The sequence below is a fragment of the Calidris pugnax genome, unplaced genomic scaffold (assembly GCF_001431845.1).
Source record: "Calidris pugnax isolate Ruff unplaced genomic scaffold, ASM143184v1 scaffold32, whole genome shotgun sequence".
In the NCBI taxonomy this organism is placed as follows: domain Eukaryota; kingdom Metazoa; phylum Chordata; class Aves; order Charadriiformes; family Scolopacidae; genus Calidris; species Calidris pugnax.
In genome coordinates this window covers 7,954,534-7,980,431 of record NW_015090783.1, presented here as the reverse complement: position 1 = coordinate 7,980,431, position 25,898 = coordinate 7,954,534, and the positions used below count along the sequence as shown (strand labels likewise).

At 39.4% G+C, this 25,898-nt stretch overlaps 1 protein-coding gene across 1 annotated transcript in view; it reads left to right on the top strand.

Annotated features, from left to right (window-relative positions):
• The first annotated feature begins 12,261 nt into the window (after positions 1-12,261).
• SPECC1L (sperm antigen with calponin homology and coiled-coil domains 1-like) overlaps positions 12,262-25,898 on the top strand; it is a 58,428-nt gene continuing 44,791 nt past the window's right edge. The window contains exons 1-5 of the mRNA XM_014963404.1: positions 12,262-12,356; positions 15,074-15,263; positions 20,988-21,147; positions 22,081-23,714; positions 25,640-25,847. Coding sequence (XP_014818890.1) covers positions 15,111-15,263; positions 20,988-21,147; positions 22,081-23,714; positions 25,640-25,847 — 2,155 coding nt within the window. The 5' untranslated portion in view covers positions 12,262-12,356; positions 15,074-15,110. The remainder of the gene's footprint in view (positions 12,357-15,073; positions 15,264-20,987; positions 21,148-22,080; positions 23,715-25,639; positions 25,848-25,898) is intronic.

Sequence of the window (25,898 nt, the reverse complement as noted above, 5' to 3'; positions counted from 1 at the left end):
CGGGGAACCCCTTCCCGCCCCCGGGCTCGGTCTCCTCCTCGCCGGCGCCCGCCCCCAGTGCCCCGAGGGGCCGCCGGCCGCGCTGTCACCCCCGCCGCGCCGTTCGCCCCTCTCAGCCGGCGGCGGCGGTGACAGCAGCCTCAGGGGCCGCCCTCCCGCCCGGCGGCGGCGGCAGCGTCCTCCACCCCTCCCCTCGCTGACCCAGCGCCCCGCGTCCTCCCTGTCACCCATTTTGTGACTGTCCCTTCGCGGCGCTGCCGGCGGGAGCCGCCCCGGGGGAGGCCGGCTGCGGTGAGGTAACGGAGGGCTCCGCGGTGCCCGGCTAGCGGGGCCAGCTCGGGTTTGCATCCCGCGGCGGATTGATTTGTTTCACGCTGCTGGGCTGTTTCTGCGGAGAGGGACGGTGGCGGCGCGTGCGGGAGCTTTCTGAGGGGAAAGGTAGAGCGCCCGCCCTGTGGCACCTCTGTAGCTGGGTTTTGGTGTGGCGGGGAGGACCTTTGTTCGGATTGTGGTCTCACCCGTGTCTAGAGTTCTGTTTTTTCTGTATATTTATAGCCGAAAGATCCCCCAAGTTCCACTTTAGTGCTTGCTGTTGGCCTTCCTGTGCTTCGCGGTATTCCTTCTTGCAAGCCTTACGTGACCTGGTAGTGCCAGGGATGGAGGAATGCAGGTTCCTGTGGCTGGGCCAGAATCAAAGAGTCACCAGTCTGTTCTAAGAGTCTTCTATGCTCTTTTGTATCCTCAGAGAGAAAAACAATGTGGTGCTGATGCTCAGCAAACTGCACACAGCTCTCCACAAACAGCATCTCACCGTCTGGGGTTGCATAAAGTGTCTGTCTGCACTAGGATCTGAAAAACATAGCTCTTTTGTAGCAGAAAATTTGTCTTTTAAATGGTTCTAATGGGTGAAAATTGTTCCGAAGAGACTTAGGTTCTGTCAAAGGACGTAGTCTGTGCAGGCTGCTCGCCCCAAAAGCAAATATATACCTACTGTTGCTGCTTCCTGCTTAATTAATGGTATGGACTTTGGCTGCTGAAATAGAGGCAAACTAAAGCCACTGACTGCTTATTAACACTTTGTGGATCATGATCTAGTTCTGCAGTAGCTCAGAAGTACAATTTCTCCTCCCCCCTCCAGCTAGTCGATTGTTGTTAGGTAGTAGCTAGCAAAAATGAAAAGAGCAGGTCATTGTAGACGTACTGAGATTAAAATTGAGAAACAAGAGACGTGAGTAGTCTTTTGTTTCTTGTAACACTGCCACTTAATTTTCAGTTAATGGAAAAATCAGGTTCCAGGCTGGTAGGCTATGTGAAATAAGAGAAAAGATGACTTGATTTTTCAGATGTTTTTGTATGTTTGAAACCAATGTCTATTTTTCTTTCTTTATTGAATACAGTACAGAATTGTGGGGAGTGAAACACCTCAAATCTTTTTAACTTGCTGTACCATTTCTGTCAAATACAATGCCATCTAGATAAACACTGCAGTCAACGTTTCAGTTATCTGCTCAAGTTGAAGAGCTGTTTCTTGACATAAATTTTGGTGTGATCATTAGTAAAGATCTGTGCTCTCTCTTTTGTAGTATAAAGGATTGCTTTATTAAAATTTGATGATGTTGGAATGTCACAGTGGGCAAACCTCTGTGCAGGGATTTCCAGTTCTCGTGGACTGTAGTTTTTATTTTGTTTTGCAACTTACCAGCTCTGTGGTATTTTCGCTTTCCCCCCCATGTTCTAAGCCAGTGTGATCTCTGTGGCCTTCCAGGCATGCTACCAGAGGTATCTTCTGCATCAGGCTGGAGTGAAGGTTTCCCTTAATGGAGAGTGTGTCCGTAGTAGCAAATAAAAGAAAATGTGGGTGCTAGGGTGAGGTCTGGCATGTGATCATTCACACTAGTAAATTGTCAGCACGTTCACTAGCATGGCTTAGCTAGGCCACCTAGCATTTTCCTTAGCCATACCTGGGCATCATTCAAGGGTGGCAAATGCCAGGACTTCTCTAAACAGACATGGGGTATCGCCCCCCTTTTCTGGTCTGGGGAGAGGAGAAAGCTGTTTTGGCTGTATAGTCACAAACCAAGCGGTGCCGGTGAGGCGAGCGGTGGGAGAATGATCTCTGGCTTGTGTTAGTTGCTTGAGTAAGGTGTAGCCAGTGAATTTTAGAAGTTTCTAAGTGCATGTTGGGGTAGTTATTTTTATGCTGCAAAGATTTTGTTTTACAGAATAGATGAGGTGATGTGCAGTTAACATTTTAGGTATGGATAATATAATTCTTACAAGTAACACGGTGAACGGAAATAAGTTTGTGGTGGTTTTGCTGTACTGTTAGTATGAAAGAGGAAAATATATTCTCAGAAGGTAGAGGCATGTGATGGAAACTCCTTAAGAGACCTTTCACTAACATACTTCAGAAGTTCTTTTTTTCTTGCCTTGATCTTGCGACGTTGGAGCCTGTCTTGCCAACTAGGATCCAGTTCTAGAAGTGTATAAAGCCATTAGTGTGACTGAATCTCTACTGCGCAGTGGGAAAAGCAGGATAAGGAATGTTATGCTTGTACTTTCTGGCTTCAGAAATCACCCCATTTGATCTTACTTTTAGTCTTTACACTGAAAAAGGGAGAAAAAAACGGGTGTTAGAAGCTTGAGTTATATACTTAATCGTGACCTTAAATGACTAGTCACAAGGAACATATTGTTTCTTTTGAGCTTATTCCAACTGACATGATCAGAGAAGCCACCATTTGGAGCACTTAACAGTTTAGTGCAGCCTGCAACTAATCATAGGATGCTATCTTTTTACATATAAATAATTCATCATTAGAGTTTTCACACACACATGCATGATTTTCTTTGGGAAAGAGGATATTTTGTTTACTGTAAAGATGCTACAACTTTTGATCTTTGTCTTTGTAAGTAAATGTCTCAGGATACCTTAATTTTGCAAAGAATTGACACCGCGTTCCAAATAAGTGGCAGAACTAGTAGCTTCCTGAATTACAGAAAAGAAAAGTAATACAAGAATGAGTTGTGAAGTTAGGTAAAAGGAGACTTTTAAAAAGGGATCAATTGCAAGGTTTCAGTACCAAAAAAATAATATCATAATTTAGAACTAGCCATTTGTCACGTATTAAAGGGTTGTAAAGGCACTTAGGCAAAATGTCAAGAGAGAAAATAACTCACTTTTACTTACTTCAAGACTTGGTTTGACATTTGCGAAAGATAAGACTTCAGTTAATTTTATTTTCCAGTACTGTTTGCCAGAATGAAGCCAAGCTAATGATTGCCTCCAACTAACTGGTATATATGCAGTTTTAGTCAGGAAAGTAAACGGAGCTTCTAATATCTAGTATTTAAATAGCATTTAAAAAGAATAAAGGTAGTATTGAAGTGCTTGAGTGATGTATTTGATGACATCAGCCTGAAGATATTAGTATTTTTCCGATGCTAAAAATATTTCCTTGACTTTGGTCCTTTAGCCAGAGTAGGATACGTGTTCTGCACAGGTACATGCGGTGAATAATGCTTTCCGATGGGATATACATTTGAGGGGGTGGGTGGAAAGCTTGACCAAGAGGCTGGCATTCTTGACACTCCTTGAAACTTTCTGTGTTCTTCTTACATCTATATATATGTTCTTAATTAAAAGCACACAGTGGTTTTGGCAGACGGAGCCTTCTTGAAACTTCAGCTACAGAATTCCATTGCTCTGTGAGGGCTGGTGCTGGAGAGGCGCCTTCCACATATTTCACTGTTCACTGCTAAAATGTTGGCAGTCTTCATATTGACAAGTCTTAACTGACACAGACAAGTGATCAAAAGTGATCTATTAGAGCTTGACTTTCTCTGTTTTGCCATAGAATTTTAAATTTTTTAATTATTTTATTATTTTTACTTTTTACTGAATTGCCAAGTTGTACTGAGCCTAAAGTTTCTTTTATTTAGCAAGGTAAATGATACTGAGATTTGATAACAGGTATGCGTTTAAAGTAGCTTCTATTGTGCAGTTAAAGTATTTTCTTTCTTTGCGAAAAATGGTCTTCACTGTTTCAATTTGCTTAAGAGGTAACCAGCATTATAAATAGTTAATGGTGAAATTTCCTTCAAGTCCCTGAAGGTCTTTCCTGGAGGAAAAGAAAAAAAATTAAAACTATTCTTCATAGACATGATTGCTACCGCAAATCTGATTGAATAACTCTGTTCACTTGAAGTTCTAGTTTTGCTTTTATTTTTTTCCCTGTGATTAAAAAAAATAGAGTTCCTTTCCTTGCATTGACAGAATCATGCAAGGCTACTTTTTGTCTGCGCTCACTTATATCAAATGGACAATTACATATCTTCTGGAAATGAAGTTCTTAAACAGGCACAGTTGTTTGAAGTTCTTGTCATCAATTTTTTCTTGATTTATAATTTGTAAATGCAAGTTAGATCCTTGAATATGGCAATATCACCAGGTTTGACTATAACTGAGAATTTCTTATCAAAAATTAAGATGTTAGAATGAACCCTTTCTAACATAAATACTTCTTTTCCCTCAAACTATTGCTATTCTTTCTAACTTTACATGCAACTACAGGGTTTCCTCAGCCTGTAAGTATTGGCATTCCTGTGACTTTGGCAAAGTTTAAGGGTGCTGTCATGCTAATCTCCAAAGGTTTTGCTAGCTTGCTCTGATAGATATTACTGTGATTTACAGCCAAGCTCAGGCACAGGGAGCTGCTTGTCTCAAAGCCATAGGGAAGATGGGCAGATGTAGGAATAGAACCCAGGATCCTGATTTAATAGCGAAGTGTCCTTGTTTCATAGTAGTTATCATCCTTTACCTATTGAAATCTGCATAATTAAGTGAGCATTATGGATTTTCAAGGGTGGCCTTATCCCTCTTTCTTCAGTGCTGTTATCATTGGTCATCTTCTTCCCGATGCAGTTAGTAGTGTAGGTGAGACACTGAGTCTAAGGGAGAGTGAAATTGCCAGAGGTTCCTGTGGCTTGTGCAGTTCCATGGTGCTGCCAGCCCTTCATTCTTGTTGACTCAAAATACCAGGGGGCTGGGCCCGTGTCACTGGACCACTAGCTTATCATGTATCTTGGGTGACTCTCCTAACTTCCTTTTGTCTCCTGCTTATGAAGTTATGTGTCTTTTCAGCCCTAAAAGCTTGTTATTTATGGCAGGAATTGATTTTTTGTATTTATACATCAGTTGTCACAAAGAAACCAAAACTGCTGTTTATACCATGTGCTTCTAAAGTCTGCATTTTGCTTTCAAGGTTTGTTCTTCTGTATGTTGATATTCTAGGCTTTGTACCTGTTTCTTTTGGCTTTTTAACTGTATGTGTCCGATTGAAAGATACTCAACACTTTCATAGTAAACCGTATAAATTCGGTTTATGAAAGCTCACTCAGGAAAAATATTAAAAACACTTTAAAGATTATAGTTCCAAGTGTGCACTTGAGATTTCAGTGTACTTGCATTTCAAGTTCAGAAGTAAATTTTCTATGTTAAAAGCATAAAATTATACAAATATACTTTATAAGAACTTCTTGGCAGTTTTCTGAAAATGTTTCTGATATATTCCTGTAAAAAAGAAATAGTATCTATCCACAGAAGAAAATTCCATTAAGTCTGTAACTTACGGACGTTAGCCTTGTAAGTAAAGGATACCTGGAGGAAAAGAATAACTATAAATACTTCAGTACCGCCTTTTTTAGTAGAAAGACTACATTTTTCCGGAGGGCATGGGAAAACTATTCTGAGGCCTTTAGCTGAACATCAAAGGCCCGTCAAGAAACCTGGAGGTACAGGAGCTTCTCAAAGAAATGCCATAAAAGTGTTTCACAATGGAGAGTGCTGAAGTGTCAGGCACTTGGCATTCCGTGGTGGTATCAGCAGTCACATCAGTTTGGGGTCCCGTACTCGTCCTTGGCTTTTAGTGCTTTCCCAGGCTCCGTCCCCACGTAGAGTCCTGCATTGCTCCAACAACCAGCCTGTCCAAGAAGGCAGGGACACCATAAACTGGTTAGTGATTCACTCTTTTCTGGAAGGCTTAGAATAAAAATGTGGAAGTGAAACAATATCTTGTCTTTTTTCCTGGGGGAGGAAATAAATAAAAAAATAGTGGCGGCAGTTGGGAGCCTCTCCGTCCTGTCCCAAAGACTTTTTCTCCTGCGTAACTCAAATGTATGTCCTTGGGCTTCCACACTGGGGTAGGTAAATGCTCCTTCCCTAGTGATACCAGGATATTTAGGAAAGATTTGCATGCAGTCCTGTCTCTTCACTGTCTGCCAAGCCTGAAGGATTTTAAACTAAACAATGACTGTGCTGCTGATGGGTCTTGGAGGTGAAGGAAGAAGTGGATGGGAGCACAGAATTCAAACCCATAGATAGCTAATCTTCAGACCCTCTGTGATGGTCAGTGCCCTGTATTGTGTTGTGTTGATTGCTTAAAATAACACAGTTCATCTGTTGCCTTATCTATCTTACTACGTGGCTCCACAGAAGAGTGTGGCTTGGAAAGTGGTTGGGCAGCAAGAAGAGATTCATTTAAATCAGGGCTGTTGCTGAGTGTCCAATAGCCTGAGACTGAATTAAAACAAACTTGAGGCAGCACCGTCTCGGAAAGAGTGAGCCTTTCTTCTTGTTCCCAGTTCCCAGTCCCACTGCTTCCTTTGCATAGTATCTAGCAATTATAAGGTGAGTCAGATCAGTCCTGATCTGACTGAAAAACCAACTCATCAAAAAATGAGCTATGATCTCTAGAATTGAAAGAAGGGAGAGGACTGAGGAAGGGTTGGGACTGCCTCTTTTGGTGGCAGGGTACAATTAAATGATTTTCATGACTGGCTTAAGCAATCCCCAGCAGGCACTTCCCTGCCCCAGGCTTAGCAAGTCTGGGTTGTGGATAGGCCATTCCCTTGGTCGAGCTGAGACCAGGAGGGTCCTTCTGGGGCTGGGTGTCCCAGAGCTGTAAGCACCTGGGGGCTGGGAAGGTCCTCGGGGGATATATCTCTGTATGCTTCTCCTGTTCTCTAATTTTTTTTGGTGCAATGCCTTCAGGAATGTTGCCAGACCAGGCTGGTGGTGAAGTGGACGTAGTGAGCACCCAGTCACCTCCCAGTTTCAGAAATCCAGGCAATAGCGAGTCCTCAAGTTGCGAGTACATTAGTCAACAGCTGGTAAAAACAGATTTGTCATCATAACCGTGCTGGAAACAGGATTTGGGGTTTTGCATGAATTGAAGTGATGGATGGATGATGGGGTGTTTTGGATGAACATGGATGAACATGGGACCTGGTCAAAGTTACTCACTTATGTTATGGGTTTTACCTGTAACATACTTGTGTTGGGAGCTGCGGGTCTAGCTCCTGAAAAACACCATGTTGCACATCCTTTCTCTGTCCCCTTTTCTCTGATGGCAGCCAAGCTCCTGTCTGCCTTTCTTCACCCTGTGAGCTTCATGCTGCAGAAGCCTTTACTGCAGATGGTGACACAAGAGTTCAGCTGATAACGTTCTGAATGGAGAAAAGGGAAAAGGTCACCACTGGTCACCTATTCCAGGTGGCACTTTTGGGACCAGCAGTGCCAGAGACAGAGTAGATTGCAATGGAATGTCACCTGCTGAGCTAGTTAGTCCATCTGAAACAGAAGGAGGCCATTGTGTAAGTTGTGCACCTTTTGGTGTGCTATTTGGCCAAATTATAAAAAAAAAAATCTACATTGCTGGTTTTGAAAGTACTTCCCTGGCAGTGCAAGGAAAATTTCCATGCACGCAGGGGAATCTGATTGTTGGTTAAGGAATACAGTATATACTTAGGGTTACGTGACACTGAAGACACCTTTATAACTGGAGGGTTATTGATTTTTGAAATAACACTTCAGAACATGCTTGGAATGATGATAGATAACAACGTTTTCAGTTAACCTGGTTAACTGACCAAGTATCAATATTTAGACTAGTTGCTTTTATAGTTGAAGCTGGCCAGTCCTTTGGCTGGGAAATTTATTGTGTTCAGATGGGGTTTGCCCAAAAAACATGCACTGCCAAAATAAAAATTGGTTGTGTTTTATTGGAATATAAACCTAAGTATTCTATAGAGAAGGTTAATCTTCCTGCTAAGTTTGTTGAAGTCATTAAAATCTGACATAGAGGAGTAATTACCATCCTGGAAATAGGTATATATTGCGTTATATTTTAGGCTTGAAATTTCGATGCAAGTGTGAAACTTACCAAAAGGAGTGAAAAACTATACCATGGCCAAAACCAGGTTTTAGTGTCCCTCCATGTTTATCTTACTAATATTCTACATATTAAATTCCCGCTTCGTTTCCTTTATCATGTTCTGCTGCTTGAGGTTTCTCTCAGCTTGCTCTGCGAGGGGCACACAGACTGCCTTTAGATATAAGGATGTTTTTCATTATGTGTATTTTTAAAATCAATGAAACAAAACCTTTGTAATAGTAACGTGGATGGTATTCTCATCTCTAGTATGAGCAGCCATAGTTAATGGGTGTCTATGGGGTTACTTAGCCCACTTAGAATGTTTTTTAATCAACTCTAGGATGGGTACCAGTAAGGTATAGATTTACCTGGTCTTTTGTTTTGGTTTCCAAAACTGCAATTCCAAAAAAAAAAAAAAGAAAAAACGGGCTTCTGAAGGTGCAGTCAATGTAGAAGTTAGTGCTGAGACTGAGTTTTGGACAGTGCTCCCCTTCCTTGTGAGACAGATTTCCTACAGTAGGATCATTGGATTTAGTTGATGAACAGTTGCTTTTTCTTTCCTCGGCAGTGTTTTGACATTGTGGTTGTTTAAAGTAGGAGCTTGAAAACAAGACTACATTATTTAATTTTGTTATGAAAAGGCTTTTAGAGCACAGTTTGTAAGTTTAGGAGTTCTGTAAATGTTCCTGTCACTTGTCTGGAATGTTAAGTATTGCAACGGTTACACATTGCTCACAGCAGTTACAGCTCTGAAGTTTTCTCCAAAGAAGGAGTAGAGAAATTTAGGTGTTATAACAGCCAATTCTTGCCCAAAGCTCTGGTCTTTCCGCCCTTCTGTTTAAAAGAGAAGTAGTGATAGCAAATGTGGCTTGAAAACAGTGGATGGATAAGATAACCTAAAGGTAGAATTCCTATTTTCGTAATTCCACAACTTGTAATGGAAAACTGTAAAGGCCCTTTTGAATTTTTTAGATAGAAAGTAATAGGAAAGTCTTTCCTCTCTAAATAACTACCTGCAGCAGTTCCAAAATTGCAGCACCCATAAATCATTGACATCTGTGGATTTTCCTCACGGCATAAGAACGTAGCAGACACCGCCCTGCCTGGTGCAGGGATCCAGCCCACCTGGTGCTCTGGGTCCAGCCATGCCTGTGAGCAGATGCCCCAGGACAAAAAAGACCCCAACCCAAAGTCTTCCCTCCTACCCTGACTGCTTTCCCACCCTGCGATTATTTTTGGCTCAGAGGGGTTTCTGAGCCCTTTGTGCTCAGCTGTTTAGCATCCATTAGGGAATTTCTCTGCCTTGTGCATGTCCAGCTTCTCCTTTCACTTGTGCTTCGTCCAGCCACAGCGTTCTTTCAATCTGCATTAAAAATATGTCTCATTTTTCTTATTTTGCTCCTTGCTCTAATTTCATTTGTTGATCCCTAGTTTTAGTACTGGAAGAGATGATTAACAGCCAGTCCCAGTCTACATTCTAGATGCCGTTCAAGATTCGATAGGCTTTTATCATATTCCCTGTGAGATGTCTCATGGGAGCTATTATATACTCTTGATCTTATTTTTGCCCCTTGCTGAACCTTTTTGAGGTCTATAAGAAATCTTTTTGAGGTTGAGAGACCAGAACTGCACATATAAATTGAAGTGTGGGTAGATGGGCAAAAAATGGATTTCTTGAGTGCAATATTTGTGTTTTATGGTTTATTCTTGGTTCCTTTCTTTAGTAATTCCTGGAATTGCTTTGCTTTTTATTATTTTTTTTGCCTTATTCTACACACTGTACTCATAGTTTAATGAAGCTGTGAATCAAAAGACTGAAGTCTTGCCAAGCAATATTGATGAGTTGAGAGCACATTTATATATGAAGCCGGGGTTGCTTTTCCCCAAGAGATAGATTGCTTTGTGTTTACCCATTTTTAATTTTATTTACTGTTTTTATTGTCCAGTTAGTCTCATAGGGGTCTTCTGTTATTCCACACGGTTTCCTGTTATTCTTGGTATCTTAAATAACCCTCTAACATCAGCAAACTTTCAAGTCTTGGTCTTAAGCAATAAAACAAATGCACTACTGCTCTGGGCTTCTGGAATCCAGTGGTTAATGGATTATGTTTTTGGAATTATTGAGCAAGAGGTATCGTTTTAGAGTGCTTCTGCAGCTTGCAGCCTGAAAGTTTGAGCTGTGGGCGTTATAAAAGAGAGCTCTGTGTTTTAGTATGCAGCTTATTTCCTATCCCAGTCGTGAAGTTGGTGGCTGTGCTGTCTTACCTGCAGAGACTTGGGAAGGTTCTGAATCTGTGTTCTACAAGGGGTTGAAAAGGTTTTATTTCGTAATCTTTTCTTCACAGTTCTGCCTTTTGGGGCTGTGAAAGTGACCTAAAAATGTCATTCCCTAATTATTTAGGGAATGGGCAAAAGTTGTCAGCCTAAATATATCAAAACCAAAGAACTTGTACAAATAGAGAGTGAAAGTGTCCTAACTCCACTGCTCTTAGATGTGAATATTTCAATTTTCCTCTGTGTTTTGTTATTTGATGTTTCAAAAATGCTCAGTATGCTCAAATTTGAGGGGTCAATTGTTTCTGTTTTTTCCTGGAACTCTTAAAAGATTATTCTAATATTATTTATAATTTTCTTAGTAATTCACACTTTTTAAATAGATAAAGCTGTTTAATAGCTCTTGATACTTTGTATTTTCAACCAAAGGAAAAAGGCTAATACCTTCTTTGCTGCTTAACCTTCTCTCACTTTACAGGCACAGGAAACTACTTTTTGTACCCTAGTAATTGAACTTTACTTTTGTATTATCAGAATAAATAAAAATATTAAATGATGGATGAGATTAAATAATCACAGTAAGAAATCATCCACTCCCTACCTCTCCACCCCCTTCAGTTGTCAGGTTTCTAAAGAGTACATAAGAGTAACCCTGAAAGCATTTCATGTTGCCTGGGTGGATGTATCATATCAGTTTACAGTAAAGAGCAGAGCCATGCTATTGGGCAAAACACTTTTAAATTATTATTTATGGAGTTGTATTTGCAGTTGGTATAAAACGCAGGACTGGTTTCACATGCCTCCACCAGAGCAAGGAGAGCGCGCTCCTGAACAAGATTCCCTTTTGTTTCCTGGACTATGTGTGCTGTGGAAAGAGAGACGTCTGGGAAAGGGTACAGGTTAGAGCGAATAGTTACATTTCAGTTTAGGAATGCTGTCTTTCTATCTGATATTTTGGGCTTGTTTTGGCTTTTTTCCATCTTGATTAATTTTATAATTGATATTGTAGTGCTAGCATTAATCAAATGTTTTCCAGTAAGATCTTGTGTCTGTTGATAGATGAGTATTTTGTTTAGTATTATGAGTCACCTCCAAAAGTCTCTCTTGACTATCTCGTGGAGTTACAACTCCTAATAACACCGCAACTTTTTAGTGTTAAGCTCCTACTTCACTCTTTGAGGCAGGAGGAGGTGTGTATAAAGGGAAAGGAAGTCTTCAGTAATTCCATCTTTCTCCCTAGGGCAAAATATGAACTGTAGTTTTATATGCAGTATTTACTTTTTAAAACAATAGTGAAATAATATTTTAGCTCTCATTTGAATTATTAGTGTTTTGTGTAAATGTTCAGAAAGCTTTGTTTGACTAGTGAGCATTTTATTTCTTATTTTAAAACTTAGTGTTGGGCAGAGACAAATACTGTGTCTTCCTAAGGAATGTGATGTTCTTTAGAAGCATAAAGGTAGTCTTTTTCTGTGATATCTGCTATTTGAGAAACTGAATGAAATAGGGCTTTTTCCACTTAAAATTCATCAATATTGATGTCTTCTGTTTTCAGTGCTGAAACTCCATCCTCTTCTTCCTTCCTGGAGAAGGCGGGAGGGGAGAAATTGGCACTGAGAGGTCATAAATTCACTGTAGGAGCCTGAGTGAGCAGCTGCTTTTAGAACCTGTAATGCTAATTAATGTCTTGTCCTTATTTTAAGTTAAGTTGGAATAATTTGTATCTTTTTCTTGGTTTTGCAACTATAATTGCACAATCTTCTTTCAATAAGAAAGTAACTGCTAGAACTCAGTTTCTCTGGAAGAAAAACGGGAACAGCAGTACCTAACCCTCCCTGTCCTCTAAGTATCTTTGAAGTTCCTGGAAAGGTGGTTCTACCTTTGAGCTTCAGTAAATCACTAATAGTGTTTTTCAATGTCAAATTTATGGATATTTTAAATTAATGCTATGGTGAAACAAGAGGGTTATACTTAGTTACTTTGTTTAGTTTTACTTATTTACATTGCTTTGCTATGCAGTTGCTGTTTTTGAAGCAAATGCTGTTGCATGTTTTCAGGAACATTTCTAAAACAGGCATTTTTTACAAATCCATTATGGATGAGAAACGTTTGACTTCACACAGTCTTTTGGCACTGTTGACCTGTGTGATGTATTTGTAAGAGTATAAATGGTTTGTACTGTAAAAGCTAATGTTAGCCTGCATTTCCTCTTGAGATTATACATCCCGTGGGTTATGTTACTGTATTACTATACTAAGCCTATCCCAAATGTATTGATCTTTTACAGTGCATGCAAAGCCCATGTGTGCAGCGTGTATCTGGCACGGTGTAAGACTTGGTAAATGTGTATTGTGAGTGGCTGCTGCTGGATGTCTGCACCCAGCTGGAGCTACGGCTTTATCTAGATGGCCAGGCCAGGTTGTCAAACTCTGCCCAAATTTATGCTAGTCATATCATTGCCAGTACCTAAACTTTCGTTATAGCACGGGTTTACTAGCTTGATAAGCTGCCGGAAAGCCATGGTTCTGATTTACTGGCTTTGTTGCAAGAGTAGAGGATTTTTTTTCTTTGAGGTAACTTTTTTAATGCAATCAGCTTCACAACAAGCTGTGCACTGAAATGTGTTTGATTCTTTCTCAACCATGCTATGGACAACTTCTTTTATGTAGGCTGTAGAACATCAAAAATATCATTCAATAGTAATTATGCCAGTTTCACTAAACAACTCTATCCTCTTTGGTCTTTTCAGTTTTAGTTTTCAACTGAGTAAGATCAAAAGCACAAGTAAGTGTTCAACTCATAAACATAAAAAAGGCAAGAAATGTAACTGTGGCAACTTGGTCCTATTAGCATCTGCTTCTGGAGTCTAGTAGGCAGTTGTAGCACTTAAAATTATGTGTGTATAGCAAACATATTACCTTCATGGGGCTTTTCTGGTTTGGGTTTTGGTTTTCTTAGGAGTGTCTCATTTCAAATTATGTCTCTGTTATTTAATCTTCTGTGAAGGCGTTCTGATTACTAGTAGCCATATGGCAGGATGGGTGCATTTTTGACATTCTGATGATGAAACTGCAACAGCAAACAAAGTTTTCTGTGTCTGTTCATGCCAGCTTTCAGAGCTAAAGGGAATCTGGAAGCTATAAACAAATATTGTCAGTGTCTGACAATGGAACTTCCTGTTGCTTCTGTTAGCAGCACTTAAAGGTCTGAGGAGACAAAACTGGAGTTTTCCTGACTTTTATCAAAGTCAGACTTGGAATATGCTTGTATGCAGCTGAGGTGGTGCTGATGGGGGGGAAGGAGTGTGTATTAGTGTATGGTGTTAATTTCGTTAGCTGAAATGAATTAGGACTCCTGATCACTTTATTTTTTTGTAGCACATCTCATGCACTCAATCATCAATCTGCTTTTTGTGTCTTTGAAATGCTTCACTCTTTAAGAGGTGAAAACAACTACATGTGTTTCGTGTTTCCAATCAGCCACAGGATATTGGGCTCAGATAAACCCGATCACTCACTTCCATCCAGAATCTGTAAGACTGTAAGGGGAGTGGAAGTTTCTTCCTCTTGATCTTCCTTCCTATGTCTTCTGACTCAAAGGAGATGAAGAAAACAGCTGCCAAGTATCCTACTCTTGCAAGGGGGAAGAAGGTCCTGATGTGACTAGTCCTTCTGGTAGTCCATGCTTCAAGTTAGGGCTGTTGGCTAATCTACCCTTTCTTAGGTTGTCTTCCAGAATTAGCAGTTCTTGTGATAACTGCAGAGTTTGGGACTGCTGCAGCTGCTCCTGGTTTGAGTAGTCAGCTTTGTTTCCAGGGTTTAGTTTATTTGCTCGTGGTTGGAATGACAGTATTGAGAATTGTCTCTGAGAAAGGCAGGGTAAAGATGCTGAAGTGTCCTGCCTGGGGACCATGGAACGTGGTGGGTTACTGCTCATTTCTTCTCAGAGATAATCCTCATTATTGTATGACTGGTATTACATTTGGTAAAATCCCATGTGTTTATTAATATGATTTTTAATAATAAATGGTTTCAGAGAATCTGAGGTTTTCAACTACTTTTAATTTTTTTGTCCTGGCATTTTAATATTTATTTTTTAATAAAAATACTTTTTCTGGTGCAACTGCAGTTATTCTCTCAGTGCTTTAATTACCAAGCTGGTGGTAATCTTTTCTCAGATCCAGTGTTGTTGGTAGTCAGGCTGTTGCCTGAACACTCCCACGGTATTTTCCTTCCCACAGTCAGAAATAAAGAACATTGCTGCCCTAATAAGCCTTTCTTTTGCTGGCTAACGAGTGAACTCGGCAACATGGGTCACTTATAGCATATCCTCGGTTCAGTGCCATTTGTGGAAAGAGAACTGAAAAAAAATAATTTGGAGTGGAGCTGTAGGAAGCACTTAGTTCTTGGTAAAAATTCTTTTTTTAAAAAAGCAAAAACCATTGGTCAGTCACATGCATTCTGTTTGGCTCTAATTTGTGGTCTTTAATGCTCTTCTGGATTTCTGGTCTTAAGTAGAGCATTATAGAAGAAGACGTGGCTTTTCATTTGTATTTTATTTTAAAATTTCTTTCCTTCTGCTTGTAGATTTGTTTGTAAATGCATCATAAACAGACAGCCCAGAATGAAGAAAGCAAGCAGGAGTGTTGGCTCAGTGCCCAAAGTGCCTGGAGTAAATAAAACTCAAACAACTGAAAAAGCCAAACCAGAAAACGGCTCCTCAGTGTCTGCAGTAACAAAACTCTCCAAAACTGGGACATCAGCATCTCTTTTGAAGGTAAGAACCAATAGAATGTTCTGATTATTTATCTTTTTTGCAATAAAGCTTTAAAGAGAATAGAATTTTAAGGCTTGTCTTTCAAGCAGCTTAGACTACAGGTTTGTTATGCGGGTAACTGAAGGGAGTTTGGGTAGTTACAAAGCACTGCCCAGGGTAACAGGAGCTTGTGTGACATTCGTGCTGTATTTTTCATATTGTGATGTGTGATGTGATAGAAAATAATATACTTTGCAGAACTTGGCTCTTCTGCAAAAGGAGCAAAGTGGAAGTTCTGTTCTGATGAATGTTATTAGTAGTGTCATGTGTTCTGCTTGAGTGGCGTGTCAGTGACTAATGGGATTTGATAAGAGCTATTTACGAATTCTGAAAAAAGAACTAATGAGGTATCTAACATGAGAAACTTTTTGATACCAGTGATCCGTGACAGGTCAGTGCAGCTACATTCTTCTGGCTGTTTTGGCCTTTGCTTTGGGTGAAGTACTGCTCGAGCTGAATTTTCACAAGTTGATTCTTGCTCCTAGAATGAGTTCAAAGGTAGATGGTTTTCAACAACCAAGAAAAATAAGACACACTGAGATGTGCTGGTGTGGAGTTTTCACCTGGGAGTGAATGCATCTGGGTTGGACAGATTAGAGGGAGGCAGACTTCATTTCCCTCTCCTGGCATGGACATATGGCTGGACCCACCTCCTTTTGCCCCTCAGCAGCCCAGTATGCAGAGCTGGGGTGCTGCTGCTGCCCTGGAGCAAATGAACAGGACAAGGAAAATGGCTGGTGGCTGCAACTGGGGCATGAACCACTGTCACCTACAGGAAACCAGATAGGCCATTTAAATAACTGCCAAATAAAGAAAGACCTGGAATTAAAGAAGTGGGAAGGGTTGAGGTATCTCTAATAGCTATGCAGGATTACTGAAGTCAGAAGGTGTGTTCCCTTTCTCTCTTCACTTCTTGTTTTTCTTTTATGGAAGAATGGTTAATAATTTTGCTGACGAACTTGCATGCCAGGTTTTCTCCTGGTGCCCCCCACCTTGCCTTTGCCACCCAATGTATCTTGCCGTTTTCTTAACTTTAAATAATCTTTTGATGCTTGTTGACACTACTTATTTTGTATTTCTAGAAACCTCTCAAAGAATATGGAAACAAAAGTCCTTTGTAGTTTGCTTATTGAGTTCCTTACGTCATACCTCTCAGTGAGAGAAAGGAGGAGGAGGATCTAACACTGAGGAAATTTGACCCAGTGTGCTTTCACAGTTTTGCTTCTATTAGTAACACTGCTGGCTGTGTTTGGGTATAGGGTTTAGAATTTATAACAATTGTACATTTGAGGCACAGTGAAAATTTTTCTTTTAATTACCAAGACTTATCTCAGCTTTATGTTACAGCCAGGCTTACTCGTACAGTTCAATGGCTTTTACTTAAGCTGCTGGTGTGCCAACTGTGTGACTTAATAATAACGACAACTCTTATCTTCTTTTAGGGTTCCATACTTATACAACAAAGTTAGTTGTTTGTATTTTTTTATTTAGTGATACTGGCAAATCATGTTTATAATTACTGGCTTCAAAGAAGTATCAATAGCAAGTTGTATTGTTTTTAATATAACTTTTTGTATAGTTTTGTATTTGATCTTGGTGATGAAACATTTGGCACGTTGTTTTTCTCGTAGTGGTTGTAGGATCTTCTCTTAGACTTGATGAATAGGTGTATATGTAATGAATTTCATTTAGGATTCCTTGACCAAGAAAAAAATAAGGCGGCATTAAATAACTTTAATTACAACATCTTACTAGTTTATTCAGTCCTCAAAGTAAATGTGCATAGAAGTGCAGAAAACTTTGAGTTGGATATTGAATGAGAGGCCACTATTAAGGAGTAGAAGTACACGCAGTACTATACCTGTCTCAATTCAGTTAGTAATGATGTTGCAAATTTGAAAATTACTTTGCAATTGTAGTCTGTTTTTTTTTTTCCTATTCCCTTCATCATATAACCCTAGCTACTTTGCAATTGTAGTCTGTTTTTTTTTTTTCCCATCCCCTTCATCATATAACCGTAGTCCAGTGTTCAGCTCTGGGTGGGATTCTTTCACTATGCATTGTTCCATAGATTTGTCCTTTTCTGTGGGGTTTTCTAAGTGTGTGGACAATGAGCACAGGAAGAAACTGTGAGACCCACCCTTCTGTACAGCTGAACGCTGTTCCGAGGCCGGGCTGTCCCTCTGCTTCAGAATGCCTCTTTGTCGGTTACTTTTTTGTAGGTTTTTGGCTCCCACTTTGCCCAGGATTTTGGGCAAAGTTTGGCATCCCCACCACTCCACACAGGTTACTACAGCAGAAGGTTAACTGCCAGCCACTTCTCCTTTTTAATCCATCAAAGAATACTCCGTATATAATAGTGTATTCTTCTTTTTAAGATGATTATTTTTTGACTTCTTCAGCTAATGAGCTTGTGATCATGCTAACACTCATAACTTTAATTAGATGGCAGTTGTATTTCATACAAATGAATTGCAAAATCCAGTGTCCCTGGAAAGCCAGGACTTGGACATCAACATTTGAATATTAAAAATTAGAATGTGTTTTCAGTATTCATGTGTCTAGGCTGCAGTATTTTGTTTGCAAAACGCAGTAACTTAATTACAGATTGTTGTGAAGTTTGATGTTTCAAGCACTCAAATGCAGCAACAGCAAGCATCAAAGAAAATCCCAGGTAGAAATAAATATATATATATAAATGCATTTGAATGAGGTGCAGTAAATAGGATATACATGTTGAGAAGCTAAGATGAAATGAATTGTAGAGGTGATCATTCAAGTTTCATTGCACTGAAAGAAAGATATGGGGGAAAATGGAATATGAATTTCATAATTATAGAGTGAGGTTTTTTTATATAGCAAATCAAAATAGGTCTGGATGAGCATTTCTAATTATGAAATGGAATATGAATTTCATAATTATAGAGTGGGGGTTTTTTTATATAGCAAATCAAAATAAGTCTGGATGAGCATTTCTAATTATGGTATTTTCTAATGTTACATATTTTAATATAGGAAGTTTAATGCTAAGCAGGATTGCACTGTTTTCAGCAAATGGGAGAAACTGTTACTCCTTGAGGAAAAAAGCTGCTTAATAAACATGCGACATTGATTTAGCTTCCATTAAAAATACATGCTACAAAAATACTTTGATTTTTTTAAAGTCAAGAATGGTTGCCATTATGGAGTGTTAAGAAAAGAGAGCTGCTGGTTTGTAATTTTTCCAAAACTTTGCTAAATAGTTTTCTTTGCCAAGAGTATAGTGTTACAGTTTTGAGAAACTGTTTACTTATTGGCTGCAGAGGAGGCAGTGCCTTCCAACCTAGACTAGAAATAGTTTATGGGTAAGTCAGAAGAAGAATGGCTGTCTAAAATTCCTTTGTTTAGCAAGGACTGGAGATGACTAATGTCAGAGAGTGTGTATTTTACTTAGCTTTTTTTTTTTCTTCAAGCTGAGTCACATCTTGACCTATTTGGCTTGATAACATGTACTTGTACTATAAATGTCTAGAAGCTTAATCTAATTTCCCCACTCTTTCAACAGGGTAAAAATGCTGACAGCTCAGATAGTTCTTCTGAGCTATCAAGTTTGCCGACTGATTGGCAGTAGCAAAATAGAAAATCACAGTTCTATGCCTTTTGGTAATACCTTGGTTTAGGTGATAGTTGCATCACAGCATTGCTTCCCTCCCCCTCTACTCACAGTACAAAATCAGTTTAGATCAGATATGAAATCTGATCAGATTACAGGATAACAGAGGATTGTCATACAGTAGTAGCTTGTGCTCAGCTCTTGCCCCCGCACCCCCAGCTCACACAGTAAGTGTGGGCTTTGTTGATTTTGTAGCCCTCCTGTGTGACATAGCAGATCAAGGAGCTGATCTGGCTCCTGGGAGGAAGGAACCCTTTGAAAAGGCTTCAGTTTACCTGGTGCAGTGTGTAAGTGCATGGTGAAGAGTGACAGAGAATGGTGGCTTTTTCTTAGCAGACAAGCCAGTTTAGATGCACATCAAATTAGAGCCTCAGAGTAATGTTTTCTTCAAGCCTTTTATAAACCTTTATAGAAGGCCATACCATTTCCTACACAATTCAATAAAATAATTTTTGTCCTTGAGGATTTTACCCTTACAAATACCTGTTCTAGCTGTAAATTATCTGTCTTTCTAACAACAGCATGCAGAACAAATATGTTCTCTTCCCAAACTCCCTTTTGTTTTGCAGCTACTTCTTGTAAATAGCACAAATCTCATCTATGCCCTTTCTGCAATACTGTGATCAGTGTTCTAACCATTTGGAAATTTGCACTTGCAAAAATAAGCTATATAGAAGGGAGTGAGATGCCCCTTTCTTTTTTCTTTTTTTTTTTTTCTAAAATTAAGCAAATGTACCTTCATTCATAATGTATAGAATCGTAATGTTTAGCATATAGGTTTTAATATGAGTATGTGTGGAAGCTAGAAGTTACAAACCTGCAGAATTTGAAAGTCATGGTGTAAAGCAACTGGTTAAGTCCTAAGTGCCACCCTAGCTGGGGTGGTGGTTGAGACTTCAAATGTATTATTCAGCTGAATAGTACAGTTACTCAAGGAATGCTGCTGACACAGCTGTTTTCTTTTAATTTTTCTTGCCCTTATAGGAAGAACGTTTAGCATATTTTGATTGTTTCTCCATTTGAAAAATTGCATTTTAAATAGTTGTGAAGTCTGCCAGTTAATACTTAGGAACTTAGTATTTCTAGAGTTGGCTTTATTCTGAAAGATGTATTCTCTGTTCAGTAATCTGGATCTTGAGACTCCTGAACTTACTGCCTTGTCACATTCCAGGCTAACATTTGTGCCACGTTTGTGGCTAACAGTAGCTTCAGGAATGATCATACAAGGTCAGACAGAAGTCCATCAAACAAATATCCCATCTCTGAGAGTGCCTAATAAAGAGCATGAAAATAAGGGAAGGATATATTGTGAGGGTGGCTTTTTTCCCCTTCATCCAAATACTGTCCTGGCCTCCAGTGATTTGTGGCTTAGTATTTTGAGCTAGAAAGGGTATTTTATATGTTAGATCGATTTGTGGTGTTGTCTGGTTTGATCTTTTTGTTGTGAGCTTGACCACCAGAAAATGCTTCATCATATTCTATTGAAGGACATTATGTCTCCAGTGATTTGTGGCTTAGTATTTTGAGCTAGAAAGGGTATTTTATATGTTAGATCGATTTGTGGTGTTGTCTGGTTTGATCTTTTTGTTGTGAGCTTGACCACCAGAAAATGCTTCATCATATTCTGTTGACTAACTTCCTAGTATTTGCTGGTTTAATTAGCTAAGAATTGTGTTCATTTTTATGCTCAAGCAAACTTTCAGTCAAAATTGAAACGTGTGACTGTGTTGTGTTACTGTGCTTTCCTTGATTATTTTTTCTTTTCTTCTCCTTGGTATTGAAACTTTAGTAATTTTGTCTGGGAGGGAGAAGACTCAGTTTCTATGGTCAGTCACACGTAAGGAGTTGAAGTTCAGTTTCAACTTACCAGCTCTGCACAGTGCAGCGCATTTATCATCTTCAACATTCTTGTATAGACACGTGACTAATCAAATATGTACTTTTTAAACTGATGGAATCTTTAACAGAAGAAATGTTGGCTATGCAGGCTTCTCAGCCAGCTGTCTTAAAGCTGCTGCTTCCCCTTCTTTCAGACTAAGAGTAATGATGACCTCTTAGCGGGGATGGCCGGTGGTGGTGGAGTGACAATGACCAATGGTGTCAAGGCAAAGAAGAGCACTTGTGTATCAGCCGCATCTTCAGCTTCAGGGACGACCATGAACAGTCTGGAAAATAAACCCAAAACCATTGCAGGTAAGTGGATGTATTGATCCTTACATATGGTAGCTGGGTGGCTTTTTATTTTCCTATAATGTGTTGAGGATCCAGGCTGCCTAATGAAGTTTGGTCAGTAAGGCTGTGGTTAAATCAAAAACCTCCTTCACTCTTTTCCTGTTTTTTAATAACGCGATTGCCTTTTGGGAGGGTGTTCCTTTTAATTTTTTCAGTACTAATTATGCAACTACTGTATAAAACTAGATCCATATAAATAATTAAAGGATCATAGATATGTCTAAAATAGTTTATCTAAAAAAAATCAATGCCACAAGCACTAAGTCTTTAGGATGTGATAATTTGTTGCAGTCAACAATTTGGACATTCTGTACTGCTTTATAGAAATAAAGAGAGCTTTCAGAAACTGTTCAGAAAAGTGAAATTATTTAGTGTGTTATCAATATGGATGGAAATATGTCTTGCTTTCCCCTACTGTTTTGGACTCAGTAATGCTTACAAAGCTGTAAAGCATCTGGAAGTAAAGTAGCAATAATCTACCTTCAATTTGCATTTTGGGGAATAATACGCAACTCATCACTTAAAAGTTTGCATTGAAATCTACTGAAAAGAGAGACAAATTGGAACTAGTAGGAATAGCACTGCTGCAGGTATTTTGTACAATTTATCAGAAGCTGTTAAGACAGAAAAAAAGAAACTTGCAAATGTTAAACTTTAAGATCTAATTCATTTTCAAAATACTGGTAAAGCAGAGCAGTTGGTAAAGCAGGTATCAATGAAAATATAACTGCACTGATTCGTGATTAAGTTTGTATAAATGTTTACTCTAAATGCATCTTATAAAATGTATTTACCAGTGTGATTCAGAAAGTCAACCACTGTATTGCTGATACAGTCTTCTATTACAGATACTGTATTTTACATTAATGTTCCTAACTTTCAAAAAACATATAGGTACAAGTTCCACAACTAAGCGTAGCACTTCATCTGGAAATAAAGAGTCAAGCTCTTCTAGAGAAAGGATACGCGATCGTTCTCGTTTAAGCCAGAGCAAAAAACTGCCTTTGAGTGGACAGGGCACCAGTGACACGGTACTGGCAAAGCGCTCCCGTAGCCGCACCAACCCGGAATCGGATATTCGAATGAGCAAGTCCAAATCAGACAATCAAATCAGTGACAAAGCTGCGCTGGAAGCAAAGGTGAACGATCTTTTAACGCTAGCAAAAACTAAAGATGTGGAAATCTTGCATCTGCGGAATGAACTAAGGGATATGCGTGCTCAGCTGGGACTTAATGAAGATCAACTTGAAGGTGATGAAAAATCTGAAGAAAAAGAAGCCATTGTTGTCCATCAGCCAACTGATGTAGAGTCTACACTGCTACAGTTACAGGAACAAAACACAGCCATCCGAGAGGAGCTCAACCAGCTGAAGAATGAAAACCGAATGTTAAAAGACAGACTAAACGCGTTAGGCTTTTCTTTGGAACAAAGGCTGGACAACTCTGAAAAACTCTTTGGCTATCAGTCTTTGAGTCCAGAGATTACAGCCGGCAACCACAGTGATGGTGGTGGTACTCTGACATCTTCAGTGGAAGGTTCTGCTCCTGGGTCAATGGAAGACTTGTTAAGTCAGGATGAAAACACTTTGATGGACAATCAACATAGTAATTCCATGGATAATTTAGACAGTGAGTGCAGCGAGGTTTATCAGCCACTGACATCAAGCGATGATGCCTTAGATGCTCCATCATCTTCGGAGTCGGAAGGGGTACCAAGTATAGAAAGATCTAGGAAGGGAAGCAGTGGCAATGCAAGTGAAGTGTCTGTAGCTTGTCTGACAGAACGGATACATCAGATGGAAGAGAATCAGCACAGTACAGCTGAAGAGCTCCAAGCCACGCTTCAAGAGCTTGCAGATTTGCAACAAATAACACAAGAGTTAAACAGTGAGAATGAAAGACTTGGAGAGGAAAAAGTAATCCTTATGGAATCTTTGTGCCAGCAAAGTGACAAGTTAGAACACTTCAGCCGTCAGATTGAGTATTTTCGGTCCCTTTTAGATGAACACCATATTTCCTATGTCATTGATGAAGATATGAAGAGCGGTCGCTACATGGAGTTAGAGCAACGGTATATGGACCTTGCAGAGAACGCTCGGTTTGAGCGAGAGCAGCTGTTAGGTGTTCAGCAGCACTTGAGCAACACTCTGAAGATGGCAGAACAAGACAACAAGGAGGCCCAGGAAATGATAGGGGCATTAAAGGAACGAAATCACCACATGGAACGAATTATTGAGTCAGAGCAGAAAAGCAAAACAGCGATAGCGTCTACCTTAGAGGAGTACAAAGCCACAGTAGCCAGTGACCAGATTGAGATGAATAGGCTGAAAGCTCAGTTAGAGCACGAGAAGCAAAAAGTGGCTGAGTTGTATTCTATACACAACTCTGGAGATAAATCAGATATACAAGACTTGCTGGAGAGTGTCAGGCGGGATAAAGAAAAAGCAGAGACATTGGCCAGTAGTTTGCAAGAAGAGCTGGCACACACTCGCAATGATGCCAATCGGTTGCAAGATGCCATTGCTAAGGTAGTGTTTGAAACAAACTTGCATTTTATCATCTCATATAAACCATGACTTACTGTTGTAACTGTAGTTCTTCTAGAAGTAAAGGATTAATCATGAGGTTAATCAGATTGCAATAGTCTTAGTACTGATTACTTTATCTTAACATTTTTTATGGAAATGACATAGGCCTTTTAAAGAATTGTATGGATACATTCAGCCACAGGGTTAACTGTCAGGTTACTTTTTAAAGTACTGGTATCTAAACTCCACAATTCATTCCAAGGGCCAAACTTAAACGGTATTAAAGATACCATATGAATTTTGTGCTTAAGTTGCATGCCTTCTGCAAGAGTTTTGAGGAGTTAATGCCAAGCTGGTGGGAGAGGGATGTCACTGAGAAAGTACTGGGGGTCAAAGTTTGAGGTGACAACCCAGCTGTTGATGACTTGTAGGACCTTTCACATGTGTTGAGAAAATATTTTCAAGTTTCAGCTTATGCAGGCTGGTTCAGCTAACTTAGAAAAACTAATTGTAAGGAATGCAGAGAAGCGTCGTCTTTCTCCAGTCAAGAAATGACTAATTTTGAGGTTGAGGTAAATTTTACCAAATTTAATTTGATTTCTAATTTTAAGTGGAAAAAAAAAACCACCACCAAAACATTTTTATAAGCTTTAAAGCAATTATTATTAAGTATGGCAGATACACATAGTTTTTTTTTTGCTAAAGACTCATCCAGAAGCAGCTTGTGTGTTAATTAGGTTTTGGATCAAAATATATATTTGTAGTTCATTAAAAAAAAAGCTATTTTAACTCAATTTATCTGGTAAATATCTCTAGTAGAAGCATTTACCATAATTGAATATAAAAATAAGAATCTGATAGAATTTAGTAAATAACTTTGAGTATGCATTTAAAGATATATCTTCCTGATGAGAAAATCTATGCCAAATTTAATGTTTGAACTATATATTAGTTACAAATCAACATGTTAGTCATGATCACCAGCCAGTTAGAATCAGCCTCAATTTGGGAGTAAAAAAAAAAACCAAAACAAACCATAATTTTAATAATTAAAGTTGGGTAGTGCAATTAAAATAAAAAGTACTGAAACAGATGATTTAAAGCAGGACATTTTGTGGATTAAAATTGGTGCCTGACTGTTCTGACCCACCCTAAGCCATGACCTAATTTCTCTTGTTTTTCTGACACCCCGTTTTTGCTGTTGGGCATGGGGGTTAATGTTCCTGTGCCTCTGATCCCAGCTTGTTACTTACATGGCGGTTTCATGAGGCAGGATAAAATAGTCTCACTGCTCCTGAAAGGGTACTTACATGGCGGTTTCATGAGGCAGGATAGAATAGTCTCACTGCTCCTGAAAGGGAGAAAGAAGTCTGCTCCCTCTTCTCTGCTTTTTTAAATTCAGTTCAGTAGTTTGCAAGACTCCTCTGGGAACTGCTTCAACTCACTAACACATCTCACACACAAATGTGAATCCTGCTACTTGGTTAAGAAAATGAACCATCTCACAGGTCCAGCAAGCACTAAAATTGCAGAGAAGAGAGCAGGCTTTTTTTTGGCAAGAGAAATAAAAGGTAAAGAGTTTCCCCCACCACTCCCTCCCTTTGCCACAGCAGCTAGATGTTAAGTTGGATCAGCTGCTCGTGAAACCACAGCCTTGGTACTATGGTGTTGTTGCTTCACTTGAATACAGGGTACCGCTGTTAGAGTAGCTGGGGAATTCTCATATATTCAGCTTGGGAAGAAAAGACTTTAAGGCTAGGTCAAGAAAATAGTTGCACTAGAACAGTACATTTTTAAGGGCTTATACTCGACTTCTTGTCCCATACTTTTATGCAGAAATATATTGTATGTATGGTAGTTACAACACTAAAAATGTGTTTTAAAATGCAACCAATTTAGTTATGATAAGATGCGTTCTTTTTCAGGTTGAAGACGAATACAGAGTGTTCCAAGAAGAAGCCAAGAAACAAATTGAGGATCTCAACGTAACTCTAGAAAAACTTCGGACAGAACTAGATGAGAAAGAGACCGAGCGAAGTGACATGAAAGAAACTATCTTTGAGTTGGAGGATGAAGTGGAGCAGCATCGTGCTGTGAAGCTTCATGACAATCTCATCATATCTGATTTGGAGAGTAAGTGCTATGAGTTGCTCTTGTGGGAGAAATGATAATTTAAGGCCAATT